This window comes from Mixophyes fleayi, chromosome 3 (assembly GCF_038048845.1).
Source record: "Mixophyes fleayi isolate aMixFle1 chromosome 3, aMixFle1.hap1, whole genome shotgun sequence".
NCBI classification, from domain to species: Eukaryota; Metazoa; Chordata; class Amphibia; order Anura; family Limnodynastidae; genus Mixophyes; species Mixophyes fleayi.
In genome coordinates this window covers 127,641,648-127,658,034 of record NC_134404.1, presented here as the reverse complement: position 1 = coordinate 127,658,034, position 16,387 = coordinate 127,641,648, and the positions used below count along the sequence as shown (strand labels likewise).

At 40.0% G+C, this 16,387-nt stretch overlaps 1 protein-coding gene across 1 annotated transcript; it reads left to right on the top strand.

Annotated features, from left to right (window-relative positions):
• The first annotated feature begins 5,644 nt into the window (after positions 1-5,644).
• On the top strand, positions 5,645-14,417 carry LOC142143996 (receptor-transporting protein 3-like). Its single transcript, XM_075202325.1, has 3 exons — positions 5,645-5,731; positions 7,919-8,104; positions 14,068-14,417. The coding sequence occupies exons 2-3, from the start codon at positions 7,923-7,925 to the stop codon at positions 14,411-14,413; spliced, it is 528 nt and encodes a 175-aa protein (XP_075058426.1). The 5' UTR covers positions 5,645-5,731; positions 7,919-7,922; the 3' UTR covers positions 14,414-14,417.
• Positions 14,418-16,387: the final 1,970 nt, after the last annotated feature.

Here is a 16,387-nt window from a genome sequence, read left to right as displayed (position 1 = left end):
AATCTGCAGTTACATTTTACTGTACCATAGCTCACTCAGAAGCAGGAGAGGTGGCAGGGTTCAGTGCTGAAACAGAAATTGTAATAATAGGGCTGTCAGTGTTCTTAAAAGTCTCCAGTCACATTCTGCTCTGCCATAGATCATAGAGAAACAGGAGGAGTGGCATTGGTCTTGCCACTCTCCAGTCTCGGTCATGATGATACTAATCCCTCTACCTCATGTGCTAAAGTCTATGTTCAAGTGCATAGTGGCTTAAAATCAGGGAAACAAAGATGTAAATAAAAAGCTTATACCTTTTTAATGAAAAAAACACCTCTCTAATAAAGGTTAAAGTTTACAGTAGAAAAACATAAAATTTGCTAACATGCCATTCTACCCATAATATTACCAAGCATACCAGCATCAGCTAGCTCCCTTTTCTCAGCTAGATCTCAGCACCTGCAGTCTACATTGACATCATATTCACCCTCATCAGTGTGTACATCGTCCTCAAACAATACTAATTCATCCCCGCTGGAATCTACCATCACAGAAGTCTGTGTACTTTAATGTAATTGCCAATAATGGCCTTCTACATGGAATTTGTAGTTTATTTTACAGAAGAGCTGTCACAATTTTTGGGTAATTCTTTTAGACCAGACCAAATGTCAAAATGTTGTGCAGACTCATCTGCATCCCTAATGGGTGTCTTGGTAATGCTAAGTTTTTTCCTAGCAGCAATTTTCAGAGAAACTGAAGGAGGAGACATCATTGTGCCATGTACCACTTGAGCTGTCAGCTTGCTGAAAAGGAATTCATTGCATCTCTTGAGATCTAGGTCAGTTGGAAAGAAAGAAAAGACATAGCTCTTAAACCTAGGATAAAGCACAGTTACCAAAATGTAATGATCCAATGTTGTTAACTCTTGGATCCTGATGAAGTGATTAAAGTACTTAATCTACAAGTCCAACATAATTAGCGGAATTGCTTTGTTTCATTTCCTCCTTCAATTTCTCTTGCTGCTTTTCAAAAAAGTCTAATTAGGGGAATAAATAAGTGCGCCAAGAGGATGATCCTAAAAAATACATACGGGATGGCAGACCTTGTTATGAAAAATGTTTATTGTACATTATAATCTAAGCAATAAAAATAAGCACATAAGTATATAAGAACAGTCAAATACATAAGCATACTAATATGTCTCAAGGATTAAAAGAAACATAAAAAAGTGTGGACCATAAATAAAGCTGAATCTTCAAAAGTATTCTGTTCCTGACTATTCTACTATCTACTCACCAGTTCCAGTCAACTATCTTCTGGACCCCGTAAAGTCGTGCTCCCTGGCATGGCTCCGGCGTGCTCTGTAGCTCCTCTGCTCATTCTAACCTTATACGGAGACACAGCCCCTGCAGCATCTCTGCGCTCAGATTTCTACAATCTTCCTCTGGCTCCGGACTCAACCTTGCCACAGGTACTTTTGGCTGTTTACATATATCAGCGTTCGCCTGTAATTGTAGTTACCCCTGGCAACCGCCTAAGAACTGTTTTCCTCAAATTTCCTGTCTCTCACAGGTACTGTGGGTTGTAGGTATCCCTGGCAACTGCCTAAGAACTGTTTCCCCTCAATCTCTGGACTCTCACCGGTACTGTGGGTTGCAGTTACCCCTAGCAACTGCCTAAGAACTGTTTCCCTAAAATCTCCAGACTCCCACCGGTACTGTAGGTTGTAGTTACCCTTGGCAACGGCCTACATTCAGTTTCATAATCTTTACCTATCACTGCAAGTTCCGTTCCTTTCCGGACAAGCACCAGTACAGAAGTTGCTGTGTAGCAGGGGACTTCTCTATCAGCTGTTCCTATATTTATTCCAGTGGCCACGAGTGATATATCAGTCCTGACACCATCCACTCGGTGTCTTACCTGACTCCCTCCTGCAATTCCTACTCTACGGCCTCGGTAACTCTATTCCTGGGTTCTCCCCAGCCAGTGCACATCTCATGACCCTCTGCAGCCAAGTCTGTCCCCGCCACTAGGGGCAACAGTGAACACCAGACTTTCGGAGCAGACTCCAGGTTTTGCTGTACTAGGTGGAGGGTTCCTAACACATACAGTGTTGGACCGGGGGACTGCAACGCTAGAGGCCCACCAGAGGGGGTGTGGCCAGCCATCATCGAGGTGAGACCAGACACTAGAGGGGGAGTGGTCAGCCCACGAAGGATAGCTAGCACCATAGTGTGGTATATAAAAAATGCAGTGTGTTTATGAAGAGTACACAGTCTTGACCTGCTCCTTAGATTGGGTGGAACAGTCACCAAAAATCGGGATTGTCCCACTTGTCGAAGTCAGCAAATTGGATAAAGTCATTTCAATTAAAGTCGAGCAAACTTGGTTGTCTTTGTCTGAAAAGATGCGTACGGTACGCTACGACGTACAAGGGCACGCTACGGCGTAAAAATGGCGTACACAGCTACTACACGTGGCAGCAACAGTAATTGGTCTTTTACCATACATTCGCACAAACACGCATACTTATAACACATAGTCAGTTATGTCGAAATATAGTAGTATTTATATGTTATATTAAAGTTACATGCATATTAATGAAATATACGGAACAGGTTGAAGGAATCATAACATGAGTGGTATCATAATAAACCTCTTTACATTTCCTACTGTTTGGTTCACTCTGCGAAGGAATCGCAGAGTGCATACACAAGTTATGAATGATAGGGAATTATGAACTACTTAAGACTAAGGAATCTTGGCGGGAAGAGCCGAGCATACCCCCTGGAGAGGTGACCCCCTCCTTTGGATTCCTTAGGATGTACTAGCCAATGATCGACAACCCCTTGGACCTTCCTGAGACCTGGACCAATAGATGCAAGCTATACCACCTTCATTGTATTACTGTATTTCTGTGTGTATATAAGCAGCAGCTTCACATCTAGTGTGCAGACATCTTCAGGATTGAATGACTGCACACTGGATCCAGAGCGCCTGTGATAAGTAACGGCTGTATTTATTATCACTTCGCTTGAGCATATTATTCTACTATTTGCGAATAAATCTTTGTGCGTTGGAAACACAAATCGAGGTTCGACAATCGTTATTGGTTAGCGACAATACGCACATAACACACTAGAATCAGAACATTTAACAGACTGTGCGACCTGTTCTTGTCACTTTCACCACCTGTGGCTGCTGGTTTCTTTAGTTGTGGCTTGTCTGGATCATGGAATGTTGGGGGCCCGATTTGGGGAAAAAAATGGGTACATTTAGAAAATTACAACTAGGCCTGGCGTTAAATCAATAGGACCCATGATTAATGCCTGTGCCTTCCCCCCCCCCTTTTCTTCATCACTCTGTGCCTCCCCCCTCTTCTTAATCCCTTTGTGCCTTTCTGCCCCCCTCTTCCTTATCACTCTGTCCCCTTCTGCCCTCCCCTTCTTCATCACTCTGTGCCTTTCTGCCCCGTCTCTTCTTCATCACTCTGTGCCTTTCTGCCTCCCCCTTCTTCATCACTCTGTGCCCCCCTCTTCTTCATCACTATGTGCCTCCCCCCCTTTTTCTTCATCACTCTGTGCCTTCCCACCATTTTCTTCATCACTCTGTGCCTTCCCACCATCTTCTTCATAACTCTGTGCCCCTGTGCACACTTCCCTTTAGAATGTAAGCTCTCTAATGAGCAGGGTCCTCCATGCCCTTTGTTTTCATGTCTCCATTCAGTTTGTCTGCCTTGTCTGTTCTTGTTTTACGTATGTCTTGTTTTATGTATGTTCTTGTCTTCTCTACTGTACGGCGTTGTGGAGCACTGTGGTGCCTTACAAATCTACGATAATAATAATAATAATATAATAATAATAATAATAATAATATGCCTCTTAGGGAATCAGATACACAGAGTAGCCTGCCTCTGAAAAATGTGACGTACTTGGGTACATGCTGCTGCTGTTCCTGCCGGTGAAGGCGAATCACCAACCCAGTGGGCTGTCACAGTCATATAATCTTTAGTTTGCCAAGTTCCGCTTGTCCACATATCTGTGGTTAAGTGCACAGTGGGTAGAATGGGATTTTTTAGCCCAATAATTACATTTTTACAATCCTTCTGGTAGAGGTGAGGAATAGCTTTCCTAGTAAAATGGTGTTGTGATGGAATTTGGTAACGTGGACACAAAACCTCAAGTAACTGTCTAAAACCAGCTCCATTAATTGGGGATATTGGACGCAGATCTAATACTAGCATAGTCGCCATGGCGTCTGTGATCTGCTTTGCGACTGGGTGACAACTTTCATACTTGCTTCCTCTTGCAAAGGATTGTTTAACAGTCAATTGTTGTAAACTACTAGTAGTCTTCTTCTTAGTCTGCTTCTGGGTTAAAGATCCACCTCCAGCAGCAGGAGCAGCAGCAGTGGGCCTAACGCTCAAGGATTCTTCTGAAAATTTCTGGATAGGGGAGGAGTCACCTCGCCTTAGAAACTTGGATGCTGGACTAACTCCGATCACTTGTGAGGATATTGATGATTGCAGGTGCTGGGATCTAGATGAGAGAAGGGAGGTAGCTGATGCTGGACTGATTGTCGTTATTTTTCAGCATAAGTTTCTGATTTTCTCAAGAGCTTTCCCTGAACTTGTTTCAAATGGCGTAACATGGATGAGGATCCTAGATGATCCCTACCTCTACTGACTGTGGCTTTACAATGCTACAAATAGCTAGACAACTGTTGTCAGAATTTGGGTAAAAATAATTCCACACATAAGAGGTGGATTATTTATTTCTTATGCCCAGACATGACAATGGCCTTCTTATCACTGCCAAGAACTGCTGCAGTCTTTGTTTGAAAGTGTATGAAAATAATAATTGTGACCTGTGAAGTGGTCAAAAATTGACTGCAAATGACTTGAAATTACTGTTATTGAGGTTAATAATATTGTAGGAACAAAAAACTAGCTAAATTATATGATTTTAGCATATTTTAGATATTTTTCTAAAAAATACAGATCCAAAACCAAAACAAACTAGGGCGGTTTTGCCAAAACCAAAGCCAAAACCAAAACCAGAACACGGGGGTCAGTGAACATCTCTTTATATCGAGTAAAAACAGGGTAATGAGACTTTAGCATTCCCTACTAACACTGTCAAGTGACTTCTCTACGCTATCTCTGCGCTATCTGTAAGCTATTGTTGAGAATAGGTACATACACTTGTATGTCTGGCTTACTTTTGGTGCAAAAGCTACTTGAGATGTGCAAAGCTGAATATATGCACGTAAATACTTTTTTTTTTTTACTTTACCCAATGGTTAAAGTGGAAATCTAAAAGTGATGGTATGAAAAATGTAATGAGAATGTAAGTGAATGGAATTTTATAGTTTTACAATGAAGGCAGTAGGAGAAGTGGCAGCGTGGCATGTCAGCGTATAACAGCCCACTTCGACCACTGACTTTACCAAAGGTGTGTTGTAAATGTTCATGGGTAACTATGTACATTTTGTGCAACACCTGAACAATAACAGACTGTCAGGTGCTCATAAGCTTTTGATCATGTGCTTCCCTAAGCAACGTAATTTGTATATGTATTGAAACTAGTGCAGTCAATTCAGTTCTGTAATGCAGTTTTGTTTCAGTTTCTATTCTCCCAGAGCTTGCAGGGAAGGGCTATAAAAGCTAAGCATGACACAGAATCACTTCAGTTCTGGGTTATTCTGTGACAGATACAGCTGTTGTCTTCATTTTTCACTATAGAATACTGTGGTATGTATAACCCAGTTTTATATTTGTGTCCTGTAATTTATCTATTTATTTAAAAACTGTATTATGTTTGGAGTTTATGGTTTTTTTCAGCACTTTGTTTTTACCTCATTAATTCTGCATATATTATTTCTCTTTTTTGTTTGTTGGCTTTTCACATGCAAACAATCTGTGCTTTTTAGTGAGAGAGGCAAGGGTATCTAGGGACAGGTTCCCAGGAATATTGTGTCAGAAAACAGGGACCCAGGAAGAAGGTGACAAGGGACAGGGACCCAGAAAGAAAGTGTAAGGAACAGGGTCCCAGGAAGAAGGTGTAAGGGACAGGGTCCTGGGAAGAAGGCGTAAGGGACAGGGACCCAGGAAGGTGTAAGGGACAGGGTCCCTGGAAGAAGGTGTAAGGGACAGGGTCCCGTGAAGAAGGTAAGGGACAGGGTCCCGGGAAGAAGGTAAGGGACAGGGTCCCGGGAAGAAGGTGTAAGGGACAGGGTCCCGTGAAGAAGGTAAGGGACAGGGTCCCGGGAAGAAGGTGTAAGGGACAGGGTCCCGGGAAAAAGGTATGACAGGACAGGGTCCCAGGAAGAAGGTGTAAGGGACAGGGTCCTGGGAAGAAGGCGTAAGGGACAGGGACCCAGGAAGGTGTAAGGGACAGGGTCCTTGGAAGAAGGTGTAAGGGACAGGGTCCCGTGAAGAAGGTAAGGGACAGGGTCCCGGGAAGAAGGTGTAAGGGACAGGGTCCCGGGAAGAAGGTGTAAGGGACAGGGTCCCGGGAAAAAGGTATGACGGGACAGGGTACCAATAAGCCCTTAATGGAGGAAGGAAGTTTCAGGTATTTTTGGTTAAAAGTGAAAACTAAAATCCAAAATTGTATTGTTTTAAAAGAGAGAGGTAATAGAGACATATTGAAATGTGTGATTTAATCAATATTTATATTGTTCTTTTAAATACAGTGCACATTTCAGGCAATCAGCTTCACTTTAATAAGGGGGATTAGAGTCAATTGCTTTGGGCTCACCAGGACAAGGGGACATAATTATACTTCCTAGTAATAGAGTCTGGATTTTGATTAAACTGTACTAAAAATCAAACCAAACACAGTGTTTTCCTATTCAGTTAATACCACACAGTAGAAATCACATAAGATAATATAAATAATATATTTAGGGCTTATTGGTGAAACATTCAATACTATTAATTTTGGTTCAGTAGTTAAAATTGTAAAAATGTTTTCTTGATCTCTGTTAGAACTTTTATACTTGTTACGGGTAATAGGCAGCTTATGGGCAGTATGTAGCCCTCAAAGGGCTCTTATGTGGTCCTTTGGCAAGAGTAATTTACTCTATTTATATCTCTATTTCTATTTACTCTATTTGTATCTCATTCTAGTGACACTAATATCGCAAAGAGCAACTTAGACCCTGGAAAAAGTATTAGTAAGCTGCACTTTGAAGTGACAAAGTGGTACAAACGCAGAGCATTGTTACAGCGACAGTTGCAATATGGAGGCACACTTTTGGCATGCTCTTTGTAATGATTGAATAGGACATTTAGGTACATTTGTGTATATTAAACATGCTTGACAACTTTTAAGACCTGTCCTCTGGGAGATACCGGAGGACAGATCATGTGACAGGGAGTAGGTGGGGGCGTTGTGACGTTGTTGCGTCACCCTAGCCCTGCCCCCTACCATAAAATGCCAAAATTCATGGCATTGAATAGCGGGGGCAGGGCTTAGTAACATAGTCGTCACAACGCCCCCTCCACAAGCATCAGGTAAATTACCTGCTCGCCGAAATTCGGGAGCCTCACGGAAATTTCGGGAGAGTAGGCGAGTATGATATTAAACCATAAAATTACATTACTGGAGTGTTGATAATTGGGGAGTAGAGATGAGGGAAATCACAGTGAAACTTTACATGAAGCAAGTTTTGGAAAAGGCTGTTTTGCACAGATGCTGCCACGTAATGCAATCTTTTGGTTCTGATTTTGATTCCCCATTCCTAGAATCTAAGAATAGAGCGGTTAATTCATGTGGTATCTTTGGGATGGCAAAATTCTGCCTGCTAATGATGCACAATTATGTGCTAATTGAGGCAAATATTTTGCTGAACAGTTTTGAATATTTTGCTCATCCCTATATGGTGGAACTAGATTTATTTAATTCATATGTTAAATTGAAATAATGTATTGCAGAAAAATGGCTAGACCTCCATCTGGAAATATCTGGATAGATACATTTGATGATCTGCAAACGACAGAGCTAGAGGAAAGATACAGAAGGACGTGGGTCCTGCAGTTCAATTACAGACTGACAGATACTTTGACTCAAGAGCAGAAGCAAAATGGCTGGAAGATCTCACAAGCAAATAGCATTGCCAGGTATACACATTTACATTTGTCCTCTTACCTTTGCTAAAAATAAATAAACATGATATGTAATTTTCATATAAATAACATCATTCTGATTTCATATGATCCTCTGCCACATCAAAAGTATAATTTATATTGTTGTTTTTTTTACCTTTCACCAAAACTAATGTGCCACGTGGAATCTGTGTTCGTTGTTTCCAGCCACAGACACCAGCTACTGTCCACAGTATAGTGCAGGACATAACAGCAAGGGGGGTATTCAATTGTTAGCGTTAACAGAAAAAAACGAGCGCTCAAAAAATCTTAGCCATAATACGGTAATTACTCACGGAATTTCAGCTCGCCGCTCCCTGAGCGGCGAGCTGAAATTCCGCGATTAAACTACCGTATTAACGCTTTTCTAGCGCAATATTACCGTATAAACGGTAATATTTTTTGAGCGCTCGTTTTTTTCCGTTAACGCTAACAATTGAATACCCCCCCAAGAATGGAAATGTTCACATCAGTCTCTTTTCCTGAATTGTTAATTCTGAGGGTTCCATTGTTAAGGACAGGTGGTCCTGTTCATTATCATCAAAATAATACAAAACACTCAGATTTAACTTAAAGTTTTATTTGCATGAAATAGGCACGCTCACCATCCTTGTGTAAGGAAACAAAAAACAAATTTATTCAAAAGGGAATAAATTCAGATGTTGGTCATTCCAGATCAAATCACCCCAAAAAACATGAAATGTCCACCACCCATCTCAGATTTTTTTGACATTTTTTTTAGTTAAGAGAGGATGTCAAAACAACTATTTCTGCCAAATATCTCAACTGTCTGACAATTAGTTGATTAAATATTGATTTTTCAATTCATTAAATAATTTACTAATCGAGGCTTCTTTATCCAGTTTATTTGAAGTACCGCAGGTGTTTATTAAGGAATCACCACAAAATTTGGACCCCTAAGGTAACTCTTCCTTCCGAATCCAAAAATCCAAACCAAATTACTTTATCTGCCTCATGTTTTGCGTTACGGCAAAAACGCACGTTTTTCAAATAGAATTAAAAACGCCATGTTCAATTGACATTAGGGATCCCATTTTTTTGCGGCTGTTTAAAAAAGTTATACATTACTACCACAAAAAAAATCAGCGGGGTACTCTGTTTCATAGTGGAGAAAAAAAATAATGAAGTTGATGTTCGATTACTGTTGTACCGCATATATAATTAACACAAGAAACCATGAAATTTAAAACCTTTAACAAAACTTAAGTCCTTAACTGAAGTTGAATTAACAATCTCATTATTTTTCCATTGTTTGGAACTTGTTGTAATGGTCTGGAATTTTCATTAAAGTGTCAGCAGAAAGTGTATACTGCCTTCCAGTACTTCCTGGGATAGTAGGCACTCCCGTTACACAGAGGACATGAATAAAAGGAACAAAACATTTATCATCTCTTGAAGGCCAGGACAGCTCATTGTTGTTTGGTTTAGTTTCATGAAGTGTACCAGCATATCTTGTTCCTCCTCATTACATTGAATGATATACCCAATGTACCAGATGTTATCATACACTGCTGCTATGTATGTTCCAGGTTGCAGATCACTTTTGTCTACATTTTTTGTGACTGTGGTCATAGTGAAACTAACTCTGGTTCCTGCTGTCTTTATGTCGTCTGATGACAATCAATATATGTGTTGCTCATCATTACTAATAGGCCGAAATTTGTGATGAGAACATGTTCCTTCCACAGTCTTTGCTGCTTCTACACGGCTATGCAGCTTGGTTTTGCAGTCTTGCATTTCGATTTGTGACACGTAAAAAAACTTTATGCCATGTACATTTTCATTTGCCCAGTGTCCAAAATTGTCAAGATGTGATGGGTTTCTATTAATCTGTACTTTATTCTCACCGATTTCAGCCGCTGCCCCTGCTGGTGGAACTGTTCCCTTTCCTTGTCCATGTGGTGCCTCTTGCATGTTACTAGCATTGGCAGTGGCCGAAATGACGGTGGGTTCACCTTCTTCCCTTGATAGCTTATCCTTAACGTAAATTATAGGATACAAGTTACTGGTTACATTCTTAACATTTTTGGTATTGGCTGTACTTATCACATCAATCGCATTTGGCTGCGAGGGCGCACGTGCGCTCAGTTCTCCACGTTTCTCAATGCTCACTTCCGCTGTGCGCGCGTTTTTCACCACGCCTACTTCCGCTGTGCACTCGCTGCTCTGCCACGTGTTGCCTTCCATTTGCCACAATTTTAAACAATCCTCATGTTTAATTCTCGTTTTTGTTGATTTAATCAACCGCACTTTATTTCTAACAATATTTAACACCTCTGACTCAAAACTACCTATGTTTGGGAAATGTCTTTCACAATCCTTGGTCATTTTGACCCACTTGTCGCAATATGCAGTTGCGTATGCACCATATTTATTAAACATGAGAAATCTTGCTGAACTAACCGGCCATTCATTAAGCAGCACAACACGAACTATCTCTAGCGTTTGCTTCGCATCCATTGTGAAAACAACCTATTTCTCAATGCTACGCAAAAAGACTTTTTACCTGTTCTCCTTTCAAACAGAACCTACTAGAGATTTTTATCCGTGGATGGTTTCACAGGCTACGCCCACACACCTCCTAACACAGAAATATCATTGCGGACTAAAGGGCTATCAGCTCCGCCATACCCTTGACTCTACCACAAAATCTGTTTTCACCTTATACCCTGTATACTACTTATTCAAATCACGTGCTTCTTCAATACACCGTATGCTACATAAAAATCCACATACTACCATATCACCGTATACCCTGTATACTACCTATAACACCGTATGCTACATAAAAAATCCACATACTACCAATATCACTGCACCGTATGTTACATAAAACATCCACATACTACCTATTCCCACACCATATACAGCTTAGAATACTGTATATTACCTATAACACCGTATGCTACATAAAATTCCACATAGTACCTGAACCTACACCATATACAGCTTAGAATACTGTATATTACCTATAAAACCGTATGCTACATCTGGTCAGGCAGCAACCGATATCTCTGTCTTTTCAATAGTAAATCACCTCTTTGTCTGTCTTCAACAGTATGCAAATTCTTCTGTTATCTATCTCTTTTCAACAGTATGCAAACTCTTCTCTTATCTTTATACATACCATTCACATACAACCTTTTGTTTTCTGCACAGAAAATAGATTTCCCAATCAATGGTAGTTTTACAGAGGTTTTAACAAATGCTTATATAACAGACTATGAACATGATTATTTAAACATGTGGTAACAATACCGGAAGTTCATACACGCTAAACAGGAAGCACACATACACTAGGCAATGCAATACCCTTTAAAACGCAAAACGACAATAAAAAGAAACATTTTTCTTTCTTGTACCTAGATTCTAGTTAGCGTTCCTTCAGTCTATGCAACAACGGACATTCGGTCTCTCAACACAAAGTGAACCACAGGTCTTAAACACATTGCATTCTTTCCCATATGGGACGCGTCCGTCAATCCACCCTTTGTTGAGGAACCGAATACCGTAAGCGTTGCATACCTGCCGATAACGTAACTCACCTTCGAGCCCCCAAACTATTAAAGTAATTCTATCGTTTTTAAATAAGCATTGCACAAGTGATTGTATTGTGTTTCTAACGCACAAAGTGATTTATTTTAGCAGATGTAAATAGTCAACAATTCAATACATTATTATATTATGATACAGTACAGTACAGCCAATACCAAAAGATAAATACATACCGCTGCTATCGCATGCGCTCGCTGCGCACCCACGGGACCCAGTGGACAGTATATCTGTTAGAATACTGTGATCAGTGAAGACTGAGAGCTGGGTGCACAGCTATGATCATATATACACAGTCAGTGTTACAGAGAACAATGCAAATGACGTGGCTTGCTTCTATAGGTCCAGACATCAGATGGGTCCAGGCTAAACAGGTCATAGGCTGATTCAATCTAAGGAATCCAAAGGTGGGGGTCGTCTCTCCAGGGGATGAGCTCCTTTCTTCCCGCCAATGCTCCAGTTACAATGAGCATTTCATAGCCAGCATCATACAAAGGTTTATTCCCTAACATCAATAACTAGAGTATGCAATATGCGATCTCTTCGGCGATGGAACCGGACAGCTGCTGATGATTAGGGTTTTAATATGATACTAGGCATGATACCTTTCCTATAACCTGAACCTTGAATACCACTGAAGAGTACATATAATCATTATATATATATATATATATATATAGACTAATAATAAACCAAATACTATCTGCTCATAAATTACAGTGTAACGGAACCAATATGAATATGAATTATATAAATAACTAAATGTTGTAATGCAAGTGTGTGCGTGCGTATTTTACCGTGCGATCGCACCATGCCACGTGTTACGTGGCGTATGGATCTTTGTTACGTGGCGTACGGATCGCAATTGCACGGCAAAACAATATTAACCAATATACTTTCTTTCATCCAATTATACGACTTCGACATAGGCCATAAGGAACAAAACTTAGACAATCCAACTTGAATGTATGAAAAACGGTCTTTGAAAGCAAGTTTAGTAGGAGTAGCCTTTTCTGTATGTGAATCCTTTTTCCTCCTGGAACTTTTAGAGAAACAAACTCTTTCGTTCCAGGGCACATGCGAGAGTGTTCATCATCTTCGTAAAACTGTTGTACCTGATGAACAATGTGTATAGGAAGGGCTTTCCCTCTATATTTGTCAGATTCTGCCAGTATACCATGGGTTTCACCTTGCGATTTTTATCTTTTCCCAAAAGTTAAATCAGTACTTAAAGGGACACATTTTGAGTCAATTGATGATGTAAAGAAGAAAACGGCAGGTATGTTCAAACAAGTGACAGAAATTGATTTGCTCCATGCCTAAAGCCTAAAGCGATGTATTAGTGCAAATGGGGAGTATATTGAAGGGGACAAACATTAAATTTATAATACGAATAAATAAAGGTGAGTTATTTAATCAGTCTAGTTATTTAATAGACATACCTCGTATGTATGTGGTGCACCAGCAATCGAACATCAACTTCATCATCATCATTTATTTATATAGCGCCACTAATTCCGCAGCGCTGTACAGAGAACTCATTCACATCTGTCCCTGCCCCATTGGGGGTTACAGTCTAAATTCCCTAATATAAACACACACTCACACACACATAGACATAGACATATACATACTGACAGAGAGGTAGATACTAGGGTCAATTTTTGATAGCAGCCAATTAATCTACCAGTATGTTTTTGGAGTGTGGGAGGAAACCGGAGAACCCGGAGAAAACACACACAAACACAGGGAGAACATACAAACTCCACACAGATAAGGCCATGGTCAGGAATTGAACTCATGACCCCAGTGCTGCAAAGCACAAGTGCTAACCACTAGGCCACTATGAAACAGAGTACCTGGCTGATTTTTTGTGTGGTAGTAATGTATAAAAAATTTTTGAATAGCCCCTAAAAAATGGGATAGCTAATGTCAATTGAACATGGTGTTTTTAATTGTATTCAAAAAACGTGTGTTTTTGCCGTAACACAAAACATGAGGCAGATAAAGTAATTTGGTTTGGATTCGGGAAGAAGAGATACCTTATGGATCCAAATTTTGTGCTGATTCCTTAATAAACACCCGTGATACTTCAAATAAACTGGATAAAGAAGCCGCGATTAGTAAATTATTTAATAAATTGAAAAATCAATATTTAATCAACTAATTGTCAGACAGTCAAGATATTTGGCATGTACTCTTAACTAAAAAAAAAATCGGACAAATCTGAGATGGTTGGTGGACAACCCTGGTTGAACTTACATGGAATGACCCATGTGCTAATTTTTACTACTATTCAAGCACATAGCTTTGTTATAAGCAGATAAGCCTTATAACTTGACTGTGATTTTTTTCTTTGCCTTTAGTTTCACCTGCTCGGCATGCTCCAAAACTTGGAGCTCTCATCGAGTCTCACTTCTTTTTCACTACTGTCTGGGCCAGACAAGGAGAGGTATTGTGCTTCTGAGACCATATGGACAGATGTGTCGAGAATGTAACAATGACTACTACATGAAGCCCACATTTAGGGAGAAAACTGCAGAAGGAGTTCTCGAAAAACTAATTTTAAAAATCAGAAAGAATTGTTACCAAGAGTATTTTGATAGAACTGAACAAGAGTTAAAACATCGTGTGGTGAGACCTAAACCTCATGAGAGACATCTATGTGAAGCTTGTGCTGATGGTTTATGTAATAAAGACAATGATTCCTAACCCAGACATTCTTTAATTTCCTATGTTTTTCAGTAAAAATGTAGAGGAAATAGCACTATGAATGAAGTCGGGAGAACACTGACTCCCTGTATAAATTATTGGCGGAGGAAGGTATTGTTCTGTTTGTTTTTAACTGGTCCTAAACCTCTTCAATTCAATAAGTAAATAATTATAAATACAGGCAGCGTGCCCACTCACCACTCACAAATACTATAACCAGAACCTAGCTGCTTATTACTATAATGGGAAACCAAAAGCATTGTTAATGCCAACCAGCTCTTAGGCTGGTTAGATGCCAGCTGGATGCCTTTGTTAGGGACGGGGTCAAAATAAGCTTTGCTAGTCCTCTGGTCCCCACATACTGGACAAGAAAAGCCCCTCATCCTTAATCTTCTGCTTTAATTGGATGTAGTCCCAAAAGAGATTTTTTTTTTTAAAGAAATGCAAAATTAAACCCAGTTGAAAGTGACCACCCACGACACCCACAATGCACATTGGCGCCAACCAGCACTAAATTAATGTAGACGAGACCACTCCATGATACAGGGTTGTTTAGGAGACTTTAATTTTCATACATATAGCACCAGTCTGCACAGGTTATCTTTAAAAAAAAAGTTGTATCTCCCATTAAATTATGTTAGATCAAGACAGAAGAGTGAAGAGGAGGCCTGTGCTGTGTGGGAAAGCAGTTGTGGTTGAGCTACATTAGATGAAGTAAAGATTGTATTTAACGAGGAAGTGGAAAATTAGTGTATTTTGTTCAAGTATATATATATTTTTTTTAATAAAAGTTGTGTGTATCTTTTTTTGTACTTTACTTTTTTAGGCATGGGGTTCTTGGGAACTCCTTGTCCATTATGTGTAGACCCAAGTGGTAGCTACATTCTCACTCCCAGAATTCCAATCTCCCATTCCAGACCCCAACATTCTGGGGTGCCTGGAGCTGACTACCACTGCACACAATGCAGAGAACATATCTGTGTAGCAGAACAGTTTGTTCTATACAGGGAAGAAAATACAGCAAGCTAAAGACAAGCTTCACTTAAGACACTAAGCAGCAGGGAGCACTCATTCTGCCTTTTACCTAATCCAAAACAAAATAATCACAAACTTACCCTGAAAACAAGTTAATGGGTATCATAAACCACAAAAAAAACATACTTACAAGTGGTAGTTGAATCTTCTGGATTCATATCCCTCTATAGGGTGTGGTGTTCCCGCTGCAGGTCTGTATGAGGCTGTGGCCGCTTTTCAGATACAGTTAGCTGAAAACAGTTTTATTACTGTTTAATAGTCTGTCACAAATTATAAGAACTTCATAAAAACACTTCTATCCATGTCTATGTCTTTTTATGACACCAGTGCGATATTCCTCAGTATGACCTGCTACAAATCCCAACAGTTTTCCCTTTTCATTAGTAGCCTAACGTTGCCGGGGAATTGAGAAAGTGCATAGCGCAAACCAGAGGAGCTTCAGATGGATCCCATGGAAAAAGACCATCCTGAGATGGTTACTTTGCTGTGAAAAACATAGTAACTTAATTAGTGCTGCTGTCCCCATATAGATCTATAGAACATAAACATAAAATGATTAAATTATAATAAATCTAAAAAATATTTATATCATACATAGCTTAGCACTTCTGCCTCACATCACTGGGGCTATGAGTTCAATTCCCAACCATGGCCTTATATGTGTGGAGTTTGCATGCTCTCCCCGTGTTTGTATGGGTTTCCTCCAGGTGCTCCGGTTTCCTTCAACATTCGAAAAACATACTAGTAGGTCAATTGGCTGCTATTAAAAATTAATATTGACGTTAGTCTCTCTCGGTCTGTGTGTGTGTATGTTAGAGAATTTAGACTGTAAGCTCCAATGGGGCAGGGACTTATGTGAGTGACTTCTCTGTACAGTGCTGCGGAATTAGTGATGCTATAAAAATAGATGATGATGATGATAGGTAGATGAAATGAATG

Excerpts from the sequence above, each read along its gene's own strand:
- LOC142143996 (XM_075202325.1), top strand. The coding sequence starts at position 7,923 with ATGGCTAGACCTCCATCTGGAAATATCTGGATAGATACATTTGATGAT. Across the intron at positions 8,105-14,067 it reads CAAGCAAATAGCATTGCCAG|TTTCACCTGCTCGGCATGCT; the intron begins GTATACACATTT and ends CTTTGCCTTTAG.